The 20,210-nt window shown below is 43.4% G+C and overlaps 1 protein-coding gene across 5 annotated transcripts in view; it reads right to left on the reverse strand.

The window, feature by feature from the left end:
• Positions 1-20,210, reverse strand: part of PPP1R9A (protein phosphatase 1 regulatory subunit 9A) — a 375,255-nt gene that overhangs the window by 73,065 nt on the left and 281,980 nt on the right. For all 5 annotated transcript variants that reach the window (XM_082259086.1, XM_082259085.1, XM_082259083.1 and 2 more), the window contains exons 10-11: positions 15,545-15,641; positions 8,545-8,710 (exon numbers count right to left, since the gene is read on the reverse strand). In XM_082259086.1, the coding sequence (XP_082115212.1) occupies positions 8,545-8,710; positions 15,545-15,641 (263 nt within the window). The remainder of the gene's footprint in view (positions 1-8,544; positions 8,711-15,544; positions 15,642-20,210) is intronic.

Below are 20,210 nucleotides of genomic sequence, written 5' to 3' on the forward strand. Positions count from 1 at the left end.
GGGCTTGTGAAATGATTACAGAGACATGCGATCCTACATAGCAGGATCACATGAGCTCTGTGATCATTGCAGGGAGAAGGATGAACAGCTGTGTTTACATCAGCCGACCGTCCTTCTCTCTCAGCGGGGAGAGATGCAGAGTGTCAGGCATCAATCGGAGTCACCTGACACACGCGCCGGCTTCCCCACTGACGATCGAGGGCGTGAGAGCGCACCGCCGGCGGTGCACACTCGCCCCCTAGCTTCCTCCCAGGCAAATGACATACCAATACGTGGTTTTGCCTGGGAGAGCCACTCTGCCGACGTATATATACAGTATACAGTTGGCAAGTGGTTAATAATCAGCCGTGAAGCTGCAGAGCACTAATGAGGAAAGCTGCTGGGCCTGCATCCCTTTAGACGTGTTCCTATTGGGAGTATCACCAAAAATGACATTTTTGCTGCAGGGAATGCCAGAAATCTGACTTGTATCTTAGGCAGACTACTGGGAAAATTGGTGAGCCAATCACACAAGCAGAAAATTATGTTTCTAGGGTGTGGTCAGTATACATTCTGTGTACAGAACACCTCCAGGCGGCCATATTGCATTGCATTTTCAGAAAATTACAGAGGCTGGAATTTGTAATAACATTCAATTACAATATGACTTGTTTTGCAATTGTATACACTATATTATTTTTTCTTTTTTTGCTATTTTTTTCCCCATGAAAGTGGAGTTACCCTTTAAAGATCCCCACTACACTGCATTTGCAGTTAAGATATCTACATAAGGTTCCCTACCGTTCTACTGCCACCATTAAATCAACCCCAATAAGTGAAGGTTCCTTTGGAGGCCTGCAACAATCTTTATTGACCTCTGTGCACCTATGCTGGGCCCTTCAAAGCTTCTTCCTGCTCCACAACCATTCAACAATGAATTTCTGGGGAAACAGAGGTACCTGCATTGAATTGTTGGATGTGTTGGGAAGGAAACAAGTCAAGGTATCTGTACTGTGAGTTTCTGTGCAACTGAGTTTCACAGGCACAGAGAAAAGGATCTGAGGACTAATAATGGTACTTGCAGGTATAGCAAAACCAGTCACAAGTGCTCCTCATAATGTTCTTACACTTTCACAATGCGAACTCCACAGCAGGATAATGCTCCAATCTACACCCACTATAACATGAGATGAAATTGCAGCTGGGCTTACTGAGAAGTCGGCAGGGCTTTGCCATCCTATAAATTGACAGTTAGTAAAGGTCATCTATAGGTGCTCCACTAAGTTTTCTCTGGCCCTTTGTCTAATGGATGAGTGACAATTCATTCATACACAACCTACAAATGATTTATCAGCCCTATCATTACTAAGAGAGATATACATAATGAGAGATACTAAAAATGTCTATTGGCGCTTTTCCACTGCATGGAACCGAACGGTTCGGCTCGCTTTTGTGCTTTTCCACTGCTGGTACCGCATGGTATGGTGTAGAAACGGTTCGGTACGGTACGGTACAGCGGGGCTTTTCCACTGCATGGAACCGAACGGTACGGCTCTCTAAAACAGTACCACCTCGATTGTGGTTCCAAGAGGTACCATACCCGGTACCATATCCCCCAATCCTTTGCATGCAGTCACTACTAGCCACTGATTGGTCAGAGAATCGTTGTTATCCCACCCACTTAACTTTAGTACTACTTTAGTGGAAAAGCAAACCATACCAAACCGTTTCAACACCGTACCATGCAGTACCAGCAGTGGAAAAGCAAACCGGGCCAAGCAGGGCCGAGTAGAGCCAAGCCGGTACTTGCAGTGGAAAAGTGCCATAAGTTCCATAGCAGCCAATCAGATTTTAGTGTTTACTTTTCTAGTTTTTCTAGATCAGGGTAGCACAAAATTGGTCATTCTATGGCTGGGGGGGGCTATAAACAACTAAAATATAGTGAGTAAAGTACAGCAAGCCTTCTTGCACCATACGCCATACCTTTCAACAAAAACGCAGTATTTATTGCTAATTTTAGAATGAAATGCTGTGTGGCACTTTAAAGTGTTTTATTGGTGGACTTTGGTTCAATATGGTTCACTTTCCATAACCTGACCAAATATTCTGTCTCACAACTTCCCAACTCCTTCTCTGGAATCTATGGTTTTTGTAGCTTGCAGCGATGATGGCTAATAAGCCAGAAACACTGCGGATAAGATGGAAAAAACCTCAATAAGCATATGGTGTATCTGGGAGACAGTTAACTTCTAGAACAATTAGCCAAGAAGTGCCTTCTAAATTGAGCTTCAAGCACCTTTTTTTTGTTGGCTTGTCCAAATAGAATGAGCCAACTGCTGGAATGGTTCTTGGCTAGTACCTTTACGTTGCTAGTAGGTTGTGTACCTGTTTGAAGGATCATTAGCTGGAGAAAAGTAGGCTGTGCGTCTTGAGTATCAAAGGAACCTAATGCCTCGTACACACGCATCGATTATTGGCCGGGAATTTTCGGCCAATGTCCGATCGGCCGATTTTCGGCTTGTTAGTATGATGCTTTCGACAACCGACTCCGACTTTTCGGCTGAATAAAATCTGGTGTGCAGGCTATAAAATTTTTGTTGGCCGTCAACACAACGGCCGATTTTCCGTCAGTCAGTACAGATTTCGGCAGACAAAAATCTGATGAGCAAGACTGGGCATGCTCAGAGATGTAAAAACACACGAAAAGTAAACCAGCACATGACATCACTTCTGAAGTAGATTTTTGTTGGCCGAGAAAATTCGTGTGCAGTCTAGGCACATTCCAACCAACAAAACGCAACTCTGGACAAAAGTCGGACGATCGGTCGGCCGATAATCGTTGAGTGTGTACGAGGCATAAGACTGCAGTCAGACAACTGGAAGTGACTCACAAGAACCTCATGTACTCTTATGAGTTACTTCAATGTAAGCTGAGTGATCCTGAAATTGAAGCCCCCAGAGACTGCCGGCAGGAGAAGATGGAGTCTGCAATTTGGGTATTCCACCTTCTCTTCCCACCCTCAAATACTGTCAATAAAGTGTTTGAAAAGATGCCTAAAGACTGGGCCTGCTTTACAGCAAGAATTAGAGTGGACTGCCTGTGATGTTCACAGAAGGATGCTCCAATGCCCTTCTAAGTGGAGATATATAAAGTAAGAAAATTCAGGAAGGTCACCAACCTTACATTGGCATTAAGGTTTAGGTGCAGGCCAGCCAAGTTCCTCCAGCCCAAACTTGCTCATCCACAATATATTGCCAAAAGTATTGGGGCACCCCTCCAAATCATTTGGTGGAGGGGGGATTATGGTGTCACTGTGGGGTTGTTTTTCAGGGGTTGGCACTTGGCCCCTTTGTTCCAGTGAAGGAACTTCTAAGACATCAGCACACCAAGACATTTTGGACAACTTCATGCTCCTAACTTTGTGGGAACAGTTTGGGGATGGCCCCTTCCTGTCCCAACATGACTGTGCACCAGTGCACAAAGCAAGGTCCATAAAGACATGGGGGTGGAGGAACTTGACTGGCCTGCACAGAGTCCTGACCTCAACCCGATAGAACACCTTTGGGAGGAATTAGAGTGGAGGCTGCGAGCCAGGCCTTTCCATACAACATCAGTGCCTGACCTCACAAATATGTTTCTGGAAGAATGGTCAAACATTCCCATAGAAACACTCCTAAACCTTGTGGACAGCCTTCCCAGAAGAGTTGAAGCTGTTATAGTTGCAAAGGGTGGGCCAACTGAATATTGAACCCTACAGACTAAGACTGGGATGCCATTAAAGTTCATGTGCGTGTAAAGGCAGGCGTCCCAATACTTTTAGTAATATAGTGTATGTGGTGGCTTGGTGGGTGACAAGCCTCTTTAAAATCGATGCTGCACAGGTAGAGGTAAGAAATTAGCAGCAAACATTTGGTTGCCGGCAGATGAACCCACACTCTATTGTTGCCGACACCAGCAGCACAGAGAGGCATGAATTATGAGCGTCAGCACTTTACAGACCAGTGTTTACTGCCGTCTGTGTTCACAGTCAATTAATTTCTGTAGAACGGCAAAATTCAAGGAAAAAGAATCAATTCGATTTCTCCAGGCTGTTATCACACAGAACTGTGCATGCCACCAATCATTTTTATTTCTGATGATTTCATAAGAATTTCTAATTATTGCTTTTAATGTTATATTTTGGATTAAAGGAAACTACAGGAAAAACACAAACATTCCCACAAAATGTGCAAGATAGCTAAAGTAATCAGTGGTGACCCCAGGGAAGAATAGGTTCAGTTCATTGGCTTTGGTACTTCTGGAAGCCCCGGTGGTGCTAGAATGTTAACAAGGGTATAATAAGGAACTGTATGGTGCACATATTTCCTGCAGTCCTGCGATTGAGAACCATTGTCCTAAACAACAAATTAGTCCATTACACAAAATTCTGTCCAGTAGCAACTCTTCTGCTTCATCCAAGCAAGAAGTTGCAAGCAAGCAATCTGTAATACGTGCAGCTCAGGCACAAACACTGGTACAGATCACAATTAAAGTGATTGTAGGGCAGAAGTTTTTTTCATCTTCATGTATTCTATGCATTAAGATAAAAAGCCTTCTGTGTGCAGCAGCCCCTTCAGCCCCCCCATTATTTACCTGAGCGCATCTCTTTTTTTTTTTTTTCCAAAAAGAACCCATCTCTAACCAGCAATGTCCATGAGTGCCTCGGCCGTGTGGGACTCTCCCTCCTGATTTGCTGAGACACAGCAGCGGCGACATTGGCTACCGCTGCTGTCAATGAAAGTCAGTCAGCCAATCAGGAGAGAGCGGGGATGAGGCGGGGCTGTCAGAAAGAACACACAGAGCTGCAGCTCGACTCGGTGCCCCCATAGCAAGCTGCTTGCTCTGGGGGCACTCGGCAGGAGGGAGCAGAAGAGAGACCCGAGAAGAGGGGGATCTGGACTGCTCTGTGCAAAATCACTACACAGAGCAGGTAAGTATATCATGGAAAGAAAAATCGAGGTGGTCCTGCACAAATGGCTATGTGTTATCTGTTATGATGAATCTGCTGCCCCTACTAATACAGCTACCCAAATAGAGACCAAGATGGAAGCCTCCTTGGCTGAAAACTATAGGAGGGTTTAGTTCCACTTTAAAGTGATTGTTTTTCACTTAATTTTGGACTGCTGCAGCACTGTAGAACCACTAAGGAAAATAAAAAGGGAAGTTCCGCTTTTCCTGCTCCGTCCCCCCTACTCTGCCTGTCTTGGAATTATTTTTTTCAAGGAGTGGGTACCTATTTCTGACAGGTACCCGCTCCCACCTAGACCCTAGGTGGCTTAGGGCTTAGGCGAGCGGAGCAGAAGTTTGGCTCCCCTCCCCACTCACAACTTCCTGTCCCAAAAGACTGGGGGACCGTTCAGAAGGTGCAGCACTTCTCATGCATCCGCAGTGGGAAGCCGGCTGTGAAGCCACAGGAAGTCACAGCCAACTACAGTTTTTGTAGCTGCTGACTTTTATTTTTTTCACGACTGGAGTTCCCACATTGAGGATCTATAAATCCTCCCTGACTTCTCCTTGGACTCGTGTTAGTATAAGCATGCAGAACATTGTAAACCTTTTCTGCTGAAGGCTGGGGTTGGCCTTACGACACTACATTTAGGCTTGGCTCACACAAGCCCGATTTCAGATGCGACTTGGGTTGCACAGAATTGCATGGCAATGGAAATCACATTGTTTTCATTACAGCGCATCAATGCAGTGCAGCACACGTATTGTTTGAAAAGGGTCTGGTGCTACTTTGCTGTGTAATTTTGGTCCCTTGGACTTTAATAGAAACCCACCAAACGCGCATTTAAAATGCATGTACATAAATTTTTTGGTAGAGTCTTGTGTTGGTTTTTAGTAGCCAGCACCCACTGGCGTCTGAACAACCAGTGACTCATTTCTGCTGTCCGCCAGGGATTCCTGCCTAACAGCAGAATGTAATCAAAGGAGCTCAGACAGCAGAAAAAAAAATGGAGTAGGGGGTCCCCCCACATATTTTAAGGGGAACCCCAAGCCAAAAAAAAAAAAATGGCATGAGCCTCTCCCAAAAGACCCTTATTAGAACATGGATTGTGGGGGGGGGGGGGGGGGGGTTCCCCCATGCTGTTTTTTTTTCTTATTTTTTATTGTCTAGGCTCCTTTGTTTACATTCTGCTGTAAACCAGTAATCCCCAGCTGACAGCAGGGATGAGTCACTGGTCGTTAGGATGCCAGCTGGGGGCCAGCTCCTTAACAACCACCAGCTGCAGTCTCCTGCATGAAAACGGGTCAAAAATGTGTCATACCGCACTGATGTTGCACTGAAAATTGGATCAAGTTTCAGCTGCACTAGTGTGAACCTAGCCCTACAGATACTACCCGATTTATAGTAACCAGTAAGTAGTCTGCATTTAATAGTCTAGTGCAAGTTTAGATTTGGAAAGTAAAATCTGATTGGCTGTTAGGACAAACCTGATTTGTTCGTATCAATACCACTATTTCAAAATAATCCCAGACAGCCCATCCCAAATATAAACATGTTTTACAGATTTTCTAAAAAAAAAAAAAAAGTTTTGGGCTGTATTCACACCTATGCAAACCTTCGTGCATTCACTGTTGTTCAACATTTTTGCATTGCGGTGCATTCCAAATAATCTGACTAGCACTCCAATGCACACATGCAGTGTAACGTGACTGACCAGTTACATATTGCACCATAATGCCCAGATTTGAATGCACTGGGTGTTGTGGTGCGCACAGTAGCTTCAAAAGTCTGTTTTTCTGCATCTTGAGGCTTGTTAGGGGACCTTTAAAGTTACAGGGCTGCCTTAACCCAACGTGTGTCAACATGCAAAAAAAAAGCATCTTAATACATGCACAGGTGTGAATGCATCCATAAAGAACACGCAAAGTGACACTGCTCTGCAGAAATAACATAACATGAACACTGGACGGTGGATCTCACATACGATGAGTTATGATAGAGAAAGAGAAGCCTGAATCTTTGATCATAAGTGACCAAAGAAAGACAGTTTAAATGGAAATTCAAGCCAAATTGCTAAAAAAGCAGTTAAAGTGTGTATATAGGAAAGTAACACACATAGGGGTGTATTTATAAAAAATGTGCAGAGCTTTTTATCCTTTGAAACTGCATGTACATTTATTGTGTGCAAACTAATTTTATTATGCTATTTTCCCTCCAGTCTGATTATTTTTCATCCATAATAGAGTGAATCAAGAATAAAGCAAGATATGGTCAATGGTTGTAGCAGATGATCATAAGAAACTTATTTACTGTGATCATCAACACCATCCAATGGTCATAATGCAGTATTTGCTAATTCACTCTATTCTGTATGAATGAAAAACATTCAACCTGGAGAGAAAATAGCCTAATAACCTCAATTTTGGCCCCCATGAATCACTCTGCAACTTCTTTTACATATGCACCCCATAATCTGATGTCTCCCACCATTCCTGCCATGCTGTAAATTTGCATGGCCTAATGAGAGTGACAACACTTTTTCAGACCTATGGCTTGGCAAATTTCGTGCCACTGCTCCACCTTCACTAGTGATCCTCACCACACTCATGACACTCACCATACATTTGGTTTACACCTACAGGTGTGACCAAGTGCGGGTGCTCTTCTTTTTAATGCCTTGTAGGGAAGCCCATTAATTTTAATGGACTGCCCTATGTGTGAGAATAGCAGAAAATAAGTCCCTGACGCTTTTCGAAAAAAAAATGCTCCAAACCAAACCGCAAATGCGAATTTTTGGTGCCTTTAGCAATTAATGGCACTGTTGCGCATCAAGCAATGGCAGTGCATTTCTCTGCATGTCAGGAAAGCACAAAATTTTGAGCGTGTTCCCAAAGCTCAGTAATGTGAACCTAGCCTCAAGCCCACTCCGTCCGGTTCACCCTGCTAAATACCTCCCTGTCCTACACAGCAGCTCATAGAGCAGCAACTTCTACTGCAAGCCTGATTTCAGGCAATTAAAATGGCTGAACAAGAATAAAATTAATGACCAATGAAGCAATACATAAAAAAGCTAAAGGGTGATTATGCATTTGCCCAAAGTTACTCTATGATATGTAGTTGATTGCTGAGCAGTTATACTATATTGTTTCTTATTTAAGAAGTCAGTAAGTAGCACATATTGCTTAGTGTCCTCATGACACGCCTTGGGTTCTGAAATGTCAAAATGAATCACGCTTTAAGTAGTCGCACCTTTGCGTCTGATCATGTACATATTCCTTTTATTAATTTTACAATTGAAGACAAAACACAAAACATGTATGTATATATTACCCTCTTCCCCTTCTGTTCGTATTCAATGTTTAGACAACCCCGATCTGGACAGTGAGAAACATATACAGAGAGATGAGCCTGTTTTACCATACAACGAAGCATCCGGAAATGACGGTACATTGTTACACGGCATTCTGGGAAATGTTAGGAGCGCTTGGTTATGGCACAGTGCTCGATACATGCAGTATGCATATTGTCAGGAGGGTCACTCAACCGCCAACAGAAGACTTTCAATGTTTTAACAAACCTTCCTTCAAGCCATCCAAGCTCGGCTCTTGCTTTTCATCCAAGTCTTCGGCTGACACAGGGTCGTCGCCAAGGCATGTCCGACTTTCAAAAATGTTGTTGTTGTTGTTGACCTGACTGCCGTTTTGCTTGAGGAGCCGGAATACCTCTGCTTCCAGGTCTTTGATCTAGAGGGATGGTGGAGAAATGAGTAAAAATGCATTGGGTCTTTATTGAAAAGGCCTACCAAGCGTTTATACATGGTGACCACATTGACATGGATCTTCATTCTAAACCTTTTCTTGTCAGAGAAGAAGCTACTAAACTACATAGTTATCGAAGATTTTGGACATGTGATATTTTGTTTTCATGACCTGTAGGAGGTCATAATGAGGTCATGTTGACCTGTAGGAGGTCATGATGAAGTCATGTTGACCTGTAGGAGGTTATGATGAGGTCATGTTGACCTGTAGGAGGTTATGATGAGGTCATGTTGACCTGTAGGAGGTCATGATGAGGTCATGTTGACATGTAGGAGGTAATGATGAGGTCCTGTTGACCTGTAGGAGGTTATGATGAGGTCATGTTGACCTGTAGGAGGTCATGATGGGGTCATGTTGACCTGCAGGAGGTCATGATGAGGTCATGTTGACATGTAGGAGGTAATGATGAGGTCCTGTTGACCTGTAGGAGGTTATGATGAGGTCATGTTGACCTGTAGGAGGTCAAGTAGTCTTAGCATTGACCACAGGCAGGAAAGATTGGAGAAAGCCACAGGATGAGTTCCTGTGTAGTACAACTGCAGGCAGGGGAGGACTGGGCCAGGGGGCAGGGGGAAATTGCCCCCTGGGCCGCTCTGAAGTCCTGTAAAAAGGCTGCACTGCTTCTGCCACAGACATGCCTAAAGGATTCCTGGTGAAGAGAAGTAAAAAGTCTCTGCCACTGACCTACTGAGTGCGGGATGAAGCCAAGGACAGAGCAATTGCCCCCTAAGCCACTCTGGTGTCCTGTAAAAAGGCTGCACTGCTTCTGCCACAGACATGCCTAAAGGATTCCTGGTGAAGAGAAGTAAAAAGTCCCCACTGCTGACCTACTGAGTGCGGGATGAGGACAAGGAACGAGCGCAGCCCCCCCCCCCCCAACATGGATGGTGTAGAGCAGAGGCCGGTTCCCCACTTAAGACTCTCCTCCCCTGGCCAGCCCCAACTGAGCTGTCCCAGTTCCCCCCAACCACCCCCTGCTGGCCATGTTGGGAACTCGGATTCAGTTGGTGAGTAGAGAGTACCTGGAGCAGGGCTTCAGCCTGGAATAGGAGGGGGCCTCTGGTTTGTACTTGCTCCCTGGGCTGAAATTTGCCAGTCTGCCCCTGACTGCAGGCTTTTTATGGATCGGGCTCATTCTTACTTAGTTAATGGATTCATCCACCTAAAAGTTATACTTTAGTTATAGGGGGAGCATGGTGGTCTGAGCTAGCCCTTAGCTTCCTACAAGTCTGGAATACTCTAACTGTGAGATCTCCCTGACAAAATTCCTGACCACCACATGGGTTTCTGTCCACCTGGGAAATTTGGATGTTCCTGTCCACCTTTGTGTGTTCCTGCTTCCTCTGTTACATTTTCTATGATATACCATAAACAAGAAATCAAGAAGGGATGGTAGGAACCCCTAATCAAAGGTACAGCATGGCTGATGAACTCCTTGCAAAGATCCCAGCAATAGAACCCTTTAGAGACAGTATACAGTAAACAGTTCAGGGGTTTATCTAGCATCTACAGAAAAAGGATACGTTTGTATTTTTAGGTGGATTGATCCATTAATCTCTTCTGTCATCCCGGCATCCTTTTAACTGGGCTAATACACCCAGGGGGTTTGAAGTTCTGCTTATTCATGTGACCACTATGACTGGCTGTAACAGGGGTTACAAGACCGGGAGTCGTCCCACTGGTATAGACCATAGAGCTGACTTTGAGGCTTCATACAAACTAAGCGTTTTAAATTGCTGCTTTTAGATGCATCTGGTGGGTTTTCTTCTGCTTCTAAATGTCTCTCCATGTAAGTCTAAGTGTCCATGAACACATAGGTGTTTAAAAAACACTTCCAGCACGTCCAGGAGCAGCAGCATTTTGTCAGAATTAAAACACTTGACACGTGTAAAGGCATCTAAACACATCAAGCACTTGAGTATTGATGCATTTAAATGGTCAACAGATTATTATTCTGGGCAATGAAATGAATTAATGCCCAAGCGCTTGGCACGCCTAAACTTGTCTACATGTGCTTACACCCTGTAATATGTTGTGATTAGACTCAATGTGGTGAGCGTTTTTAAGCGAGTCCACGTCAGTCCGCACTTGCGGTTTAGGGGCATGGCAGCCCACTTCTATTAAAAAAAAGGAAGTCTTAACATACGGTTTCTCATGCAGGTATTTCAGCTTCACACAGCAGAACAAGTAGCAGAATCAAATAAAAACAAGCCACCTTGCTGTCCTGAAAGCAGCTCCTTACACTGGTCTCCCAGACCACGGGTTCTTCAGGCTCGCTTAGTCTTTACTCACAGCACCTCTCTGTACCGGCCCACAACTGGCCACTGGATGGGGTCCCCCAGCACCCTAGGCTCTCCCACTCCAGATTTACAGATCCCCCTCCTGGACTCTCTAGTTGCCTCAGCTCTCTCAGTCCTCTGCCGACGTGCTTAGCTCCCAGTCCGGCGAGTAAAGGAAACTTTCCAACATGGAGTCTTGTCTCTTTAGTAAGTCACCTCTCCTGGCTGTGTTTCTGAATGACAGCAACTGCAGTAGCTCTGGCCATGCGTATATCGACCATGCATAATTTTGTACTCACCCAGTCTGCAGGTGTCTAGCTAAATCTGGACACAGGATTGAAGGTTTCTTCCCACCCAAATCACTTTGGAACCTTCAAACTCTGGGCCCCGATCCGGGATTACCAAACCAACAGAAAACTTAAAGTAGAACTATAGGCAAAACTTTTTTTTCATTTTGGATATAGCAATGGAGGGTTAAAACCCTTGTTAGATTATTATTTTTTTCGCCATCTTTGTACCATTGTAGAGACTTCCCTTCATTTCCTGTCCCATAGCCAAAACAGGACGTGAGAGGAAATCCCTGCAAATCAGGGGGAATTCCAGGTCACCAGAACTAGTGTCCCCATTGGAAGATTTCCCCTCTATTATTTTTCTGGGGATAACCAAACTTTGAGATTTTTTCTACTTTCACTTTCAATGATAACAGTAAACAGGACAAACAGAGAGGAGGAATCTCCCTAACAGGGGCACAGACAGCAATAAAAACTGACAGAGGTTCTAATCACTCTCCCCTCTATCCAAAACTAAAAAAAAAAAAGTCTTGCCTTTAGTTATACTTTAAAACACAGCTTTCTCCACCTACAATCCAGATGCTGGAGCTTCTCAGACTGAACCTTTGAAAATCCTGTGTCATCTCCAAGGGCCTCGCATTGTCACACACCCGTAAAGCGTTTTTTTCTGCTGAAAGCTGCTGCCAGGAATAAAGGCGTTAGGAGAGCTGGCCAAATGCCCTGTGTGCTTGAGGCCTAACAGCTCGATCTCTGTGCTGTGAGCTTGCTCTCAGCACAGAAACCTAACCCGCTCATAGACGCATTTGTGCAACGTGTGGACAATAATGTCAAACCACTTTGTTGCTGCACATATGCGTTAGGCAGCAAAAGGTTAACATGCATATTGTGCAAGGAAGCTTGCCTTGTGCTTATGTTAAAGTCAAACTCCAGGCAGATATAAAGAACCATTAAGGCCAGTTTTATACACCTTATAAATGCATTCCTAAGGATTCATGTACACTAGCCTACACTGTCAGCTCCTAAACTTGAGTTTAGGAGCTTTTGGTGTTTTTTTGCCAATGCTCCTAAACTCAACTCCATAAAAGCCTATGGGGCTGATTTTCCAAAGGCAAATAGATTGTGCACTTTTTAAAGTGCAGTTGCACTCTGCAAGACCGGCTGCTCCAGAGCTTAGTAAATGAGATTATGGGGTTGATTTACTAGCAAATAGACTGATTTTTTGTAAGAACAGTTGCTTCAGAGCTTACTAAATGAGCAGAAGCTCTGCTGACTTCCATCATCCAATCATGTGCAAGCAAAATGCTGCGTTTTTTTTTTTTCTTTGCAGGTGATGGGGTATTCTTTGCAAAGTAAAGATTTAACTATTTTTAACTAGTTTCATTAACTAAGCTTTGAAAGAACTGCACTTGCAGCATGCAACTGCACTTTGCAAAGTACACAATCTTTTTGCCTTAAAGGGTAACTCCATTTTCGTGGGGGGGGGGGATAGAAAATAAAGAAAAAGCAATATAGCGTATACAATTGTGACACAAATCATATTGCAATTGAATGTTATTAAAAATGACCTTTCCTTTTCAATCTGCAGCTGTTGTATTTTCTGAAATTGCAATGCAATATGGCTACTTGGAGCTAATCTGTACACAGAATGTATACTGACCACACCCCAGAAACATCATTTCCTGCTTGTGTGATTGGCTCACTAATTTTCCCAGAAGTCTGCACTAAGATACAAGTCAGATTTCTGGCATCGCCTGCAATACAAATGTCATTTTTGGTGAGATACTTCCAATAGGAACACATCTAAAGGGATGCAGGCCCAGCAGCTTTCCTCATTAGAGCCCTGCAGCTGCCACAGCTGATAGATAATTATGAAACCACTCCCATTAGAGCCACTCAGCACAGAGGAACAAACAATTATTTCTTCAGAATAGCAAAAGGTAGGAATCTGCAACAAAGTTTGATAAAATCCCTGCAATGTACAGAGATCTATAAACAGATATGTATACAGCGCTATATAAAATCAAATAAAGTGACAATGTGCATCATATAAATCAATAAACTCGCTTAAAGTGCAATATATATTCCTCTTAAGTGCAATAAATAATGTCCATAAGGTGCATTCAAAGTAAAGTGCATAAGAGTCCACTAAAATATAAATATAACCATGGATTAAAATTCAATAAAGTGTTTGATAGATGTTTCATATAAAAGTGCAAGTAACACCACCACCGTTTAGCCACCAGATGGCCTCTCACCTCACTGAAGCATTAAACCAGCATTGAATCCTCAATATGACCACTTCCTGAATCGATCTCTCACCATCCCATGGACATGATATGTGAATAAAGATAATGAGGCATCTAAGTGTACACTGCTATTATCCTTTAATTGATTCACATTCAAAGTAGAATTGCACTCACATGAATCGGCACAATGGGCTTGTGCAGACCGTACACGCCAAAAACAGTAGCTGTCGGGAGCCGTGCTGATGGGTCGCTGCTCGTTCGTCCGGGTCTCCTTCCCCTATACGCGTGGCGTCTTACGCTTTCGCGACACGACTTCCTCAGTAGGCGAGTTTATTGATTTATATGATGCACATTGTCCCTTTATTTGATTTTATATAGCGCTGTATACATATCTGTTTATAGTTCATTTCTCCCGTTAGTGAAGGAGCTTTTATATAGCTGCTGTATTTTCTTTATGTGTCCCAAATTATTGGGTCTTAACACTACACCACTTAATATTTAATTGCGCTGATTTACTTTTTTGCACAATGTACAGAGATCACCCAGAGGGGAATGTTTTTTTCTCAACAAAAGTGGAGTTACTCTTTATTAAATCACCCCCAAAGCTTCACTGTGCAAAGAATACCCATTTACGTGCAAGGAAAATTAAAAAAAAAAACAGCATTTTTGTTTGCACATGATTGGAAGAATCGTGTTCAGGATAGTGATGAAGCGGTGACATGCACTATATATTTTTCCCATTTAGGCAATTGTGTTTTTATTTATTTTTTCTTCATAGGAACATTTTGACCGCCTGCTGCAGGAAAACACAAAGCATGGCAAAAATTTGATTTTGCTGTTTCCTGCGGCTGCAGTAAATGTAGGCTAGTGTACATGAAGCCTTAAACAGCGAGCATAATAATAGGAATCTATCAGTATTTTTGCTTCCAGTAAGTCTGCATAATAAAACACACAGAGGGAAAGAGAGGGCATTAAGCTCTACTACACTGCACATGAAGGCCTCTTGACCCCTGTAGGGAAAGAGAGCCTTGACTGATGGGGGCATGGCCAGGAGTTGGGACCAAGCAGGAAGATATATGGGTCAAATGGATTGGACAGAGCCTTAGGTATGGGTCTGAGCTCAGTTAAGAGTAATTCTGGGTCCTTTTGAGAAGAATTGCGGTGAAGAGCTAAATCCCCCCCCCACCCTGTTGTTTGGTCGGTCTGTCACAGCTTTCGTGGCAATTTGACCTTGCCAGCGCTAAAGTTCCGGTAATGAGTTACGCCATTGTTTGTAAATTGGGGGGTAGGCTGTCTGTCAGGCACTGATGGTAAGGTCAGACCCTTCCCCCTTACCCCTTTTTGGAAGTTATGTTAATGACTAAGAATGCTCACAGTACAACTGTGACTGGCACTGGTCTAGACGTGTTTTGGTTTGTTATTGGAAAATAAATAAAAGCTGTGGCCTTGCCCGTTCCAACTTCATTGTGGTAAGCGTGTTTTTTTATATGGGGAGGGGGCAAGGGGGTGTTGGGTTATTACGTTAACTTTGTTTCTGGGCCTATGCGCCTCAGTAGTTAAGACTGTCAATCTAACTCTTGCTGACAGAAGGAGACAGCGAAGGGATGACTTCATCAGTCTGATGATAGGCCTTCCTTGGGGGCAGCTCATATCTATATATTTCAACTGCCTGGAGTTTAGCTTTAAATTATAACACAGAACAGTCTCTTGTAACATGACAGCAGTCTTTCGCACTGTCCTGTAACCGGCCAGCAATTTCTACATTTGCAATCTCTTCTAACACAAGTCTCATATAATGTGACAGCTCCCGTATAGCTTGTCCGCTGTCTTGCTTGTTTTGGGTGCAAGCTCAACAGGTTTGCTAGGGTTGAGTAGATTCAAATAAGATCATTAGCAGATCACGGTACCTTCCTCCAGGCTCCGCACAGGTGCAGCTTTACTCACCCGGGACTGTAAGTTCTGCACCTCAGCCAGGTGAATCTTTTCCATGTCCTCAATCTTCTTCTTTTCAGCTTCTTGCCGTTTCATGAAGTCAACTTCCCTGTAAAAAAAAGCAAAAGCAAGGTTACCTATTCTCCTAAAGCATGAAGCTGCCCATTGACTTCACCCAGAAGACTAACTGAATTCAAATGTATCCCCAACTCCATATACAACAATGTAATATATGGCAGCTAGATGTGGTGGTTGCATTCATTTTCTTTTTTTTTTTTTTTCAGACTTTTTTCTTTTACATTTCAATCTTTTTTTGGAAATAACAGATGCACAACCATGAAAAGAACAAAGAAAAGAAAAATGGGATTCTCTCAGGTTATCATTCAAATATAACATAAATTGCACGTACAATGTGCGTATAAATGAGCATAAGAGCATTATAACACACAAATATGGCAACCAGATGTCCCACTGGTAAACCAATTAATAAAAGATATAAACAGTAACGTTCTTTATTGATCTGGGAATAAGGCAGATAAGAAGAATATTATAAGGGTGGCTAAAATAGCCCACCAAAGGTATTTAGCAAAGGAGAGTAAAAAAATATCCCAAGAAGTTTTTTTAAATATATTAACAGTAAGGAAGTGACGCCAGAACATATTGGCCCCATAAAAGATGATCAGGGGAATTTGGTTACAAAATACAAAGAGAAGGCAAAGGTTTTAAATGCATTCTTCTCATAGTATATAGTAACCAAGGGATATATTAACCAAGACTGTAACGACACATCACAGAAAGTACCCTCATGGCTAACAGAAGCCAGTATCAGAAATAGGCTTGAAAAACTTAACATAGCTCTCGAAAACTCCTTTAAAGTTATGTCCCATTGGTACTTTACACCAGCTAGGATGGCAAAATGTCTACCGTCATACCCAGCCAACTGCTTTAGAGGTTGTTCCGATTTGGGCGACATGAAACACATAGACCTACCCCAAGGTTTGGAGGTTATGGATTAGGGTGTACACGCTGGTCAATACGGCTCTCCAAGTAAATTTACAGAAAGACTAATGGGAAGCTCTTCTGCATAAACCTATAGCGGATGTTTCCTGTCGGAAACGCACCCTAATTACGAATTACCTAATTATATCTTTATGGCAGTGAGGCAAACAATAGCATGGTTATAGAAAACAACACTTCTAAGGTTTGAAGAGGTTAAAAATCGAGTCTACGGAACGCTTTTAAACAAAAGATTGACTGCGATCCTGGGTGATACGTACGACAAATCTCTCCCTTCATCTTCATCAGAGGCAACAGAGGCCATGGCTGTTCATTTCCCACACCCCTCCCCAAAAGTCCCCCCTTTATCCGTCCAAATTTATTTATTTTTTTTTCTCAACCTCTTGCTCAAATCTTCTATTTGGGTTACAGAACTGCTAGGATGCTAGTGGATTGGTAAGCATGATACTGACTCGATTGCCCTGAAGATGTTTATTTGGCATCTTCTGTGAATGTTCGCCTTTAACATTACAAATTGTTGCCTACCTCTCATTAATGAACTCTTCATAAGCTTTGCTGTACTCTAGTTATACTGTGTTATTTGGTCATTTCCATCCTAGTCCTAAATTTAGGGAGGATTATCTGTTAAATGTGTATTGATGCCTTTTATTACCATTTCGACAATGTAATGTTTCTACCTTTCCTACTATTGTAAAATTCAATAAAAGTTCAATGAAAGAAAAACCTAACATAAATAAATCACCAGGACCAGAAGGCTTACAACCCAAGAGTTCTTAAAGAACTAACTCGGGTAAAAGCTAGACCGTTGTTCCTAATTTGTATGGACAGTTTACTGACTGAAATAGTACCAGCTGATTGGAGAAAAGCCAACGTGGTACCAATATTGAGGAAGGGGCAGAGACATATACCTGGGAACTACAGTCCAGTCAGTCTAACATCAATAGTTTGTATATCATTAGAGAGGATGATAAGGGACTATATCTGAGAATTTGCAAACAGTATCATTAGTAGTAATCAGCATGGATTAATGAAGGATTGTTCATGTCACACCAATCTGTTAACATTCTACGAGGAAGTGAGCGGCCATCTAGATAAAAGGAAGGCCTGTGGATGTGGTAAATCTGGATTTTGCAAAGGCATTTGATAAAGTTCCCCATAAATGTTTACTTTACAAACTGAGGTCTGTCGCCATGGACGATAGGATGAGTACCCGGACAGAAAACTGGTTTTAGGGCAGTGTCCAAAGGGTTGGTATAAATAGTGAGCCCTCAGAATGGGCTGGGGTGGTAAGTGCAGTAAAAACAATGACTCATTGGTAAAGGTAATAGGAAGAGGAGGGGAGGGAGGGCACTTAGACCAGGAACCATTAGAAATATATGATATCTAGGTACCTGAGGATATGACTACAAAAGCAGTCGGATAAGAAGACCAAGTAGTAAGAATAAGATTAAGAAATTAAAACGAAGAAACAAGAGAAGAAAAAAAGGAGAATAAAGTAGACGTCAAGTAGAGGGTCAACCAAGACCCCGCTAGGGGACAGATAAGTATTGAATCCACGGGTCCCATTTTTTATCAAGTTTTTTCCTGTTATGACATTTTTATTTGCACCTAGTGATCCTGCCAGTATTACACTTACTGTCCTAGAGTGACAACACTCCCTCTTTGTATCTATATAGGAGCAGCATTGCAACCTTATGACAGGACTACAGAATTCCTCCCCCACTCCATAATATATGGGGGAGTGGTAAACAAAGAGAACTCAGCTGGGCTGATTACACTGGGATTTTACTGCACAAGACAATTTGTGTTTTTCTGGCAGGATTAACAGATTTTTTTTTATCAGATACAGTATAACAAACACTTTTAATAGTATATTCAACAGCCCAAAGGAATCAAATTTGAGGTAAGGTGAACTCCAGGGATGATATACTTTGCATACCTACATTGGTCCAGCTTGGCACAATGTAAGTATTCAGGGGAGGACTGGGCCCGGGGGCAGGGGGGCAATTCCCCCCCCCCCCCCGGGGCCGCTTTGATGCCCCGTAAAATGGCTCCACCGCTTCTGCTACAGACTATGCCTAAAAGATTCCTGGTGGAGAGAAGTAAAAAGTCCCTGCCGCTGACCTACTGAGTGAGAGGTTAAAGACAAGGACAGAGGGCAGCCCCCCCCCCCCCCAGCATGGATGGTGCAAACTGTGTCTGAGCAGAGGCCGATTTATTGCCCCACTGGAGACTCTCTTCCCCCCAGCCAGTCCCAACCAAGCTGTCCTAGCTCCCTCCAACTGCCCCCTGCTGGCCAGGTCGGGAACCAGGATTCAGCCAGTGAGTAGATAGTACTGGGAGCGGAGCTTCAGCCTGGAATGAGGGAGGAGGGCAGGAAGAGGGAGAGTGGGAGTGGGCCGAGTCGCTGCACCATGGGCTTTGGTTTGTACTTGCCCCCTGGGCTGAAAGTTGCCAGTCTGCCCCTGTAAGTATTCATATGTAATACAGATTTGTGGAAGCTGCAAATCACTGTAGTAGCACTGAAGCAGTTATTATGTGATCTTCCAGTTGCTGTGTCAATCGGCTGTCCTTCTGCATAGCCTCCATTCAGAGAATGCAAATGCAAAGCATTCTCCGATTTGATGAGGTGGAGAGGAGGGCTGGAGACATCACCGTCTCCACATCCTCCAATCAGGGCATGTTTTTAAATCACTGAAAAAACTAGCGTTCTTTAAATGGTGGCCCTGCTGAGCAAGCGACCAGTAGCACAGCACATCACTGTAGTAGCTTCAGCTTCCACATAGGTTGATCAAGTATGATGTATGCAAGCTGGGCCAATATAAGTATGCCAAATAAATCAATCAGCCATAATATTAGTACCCACCATAAAATTTTAACCACTAACCTAATATTAAGAAAGTCCCTCATTTGCTGCCAAAACAGCTCCGACCTGGTATGGACTCCACAAGACCTCTGAAGGTATGCTGTGCTATCTGGCACCAAACTGTCAGTAGCAGATTATTTAAGTCCTGTAAAGCCCACCATATACGGTTCGAATCTTAGCGGGTTCAGCATGTACAGACAGGCTGAATGTACCCGAGTTGATCTATTGATCAACTTGGGTACAACTAGCCTACTGGATTTTACATGTGATTATTGTAGTGGCTATTATAGCCGCTAGCAATAATCACTGTGTTGTCCCAGAAGGGCTGGGTCCTCCCTGCTGGGGGAACACAATGGCTCCACAAGAGGGACTCCCCCATCAACACTGACTGGGGAACTGAGTGATTTTCTTTACTGCAACCACAGAAAATCACTCCATCTATGGCAGACTTAAACTGCGAGGTGGGACGAGACTTCCCATAATGCATCCTGGTGCCATCTCTTACCCAGGTAAGTGATTCACACACACCTGGCGTATATCTTTGATACAAAAGAAAAAGTAATTAACTAGACTAGACCACCTTCTCCCATTGCTCGGTGACTTAGTTTAGATGCTAACGTGCCCATTGTAGGTGCTTTTAGCTGTGCAAAAGAGTCAGCATGGGCACCCTGACTGGTCTGCTGCAACGCAGCCCAATACACAACAAACTGTAATGCCCTGTGTGTTCTGACACATGTTTATGGGAACCAGCATTACGTTTTTCAGTAATTTGAGCCCCAGTTGATCATCTATTAG

The sequence above is a fragment of the Pelophylax lessonae genome, assembly GCF_965119305.1.
Source record: "Pelophylax lessonae genome assembly, chromosome: 5".
NCBI lineage: Eukaryota > Metazoa > Chordata > Amphibia > Anura > Ranidae > Pelophylax > Pelophylax lessonae.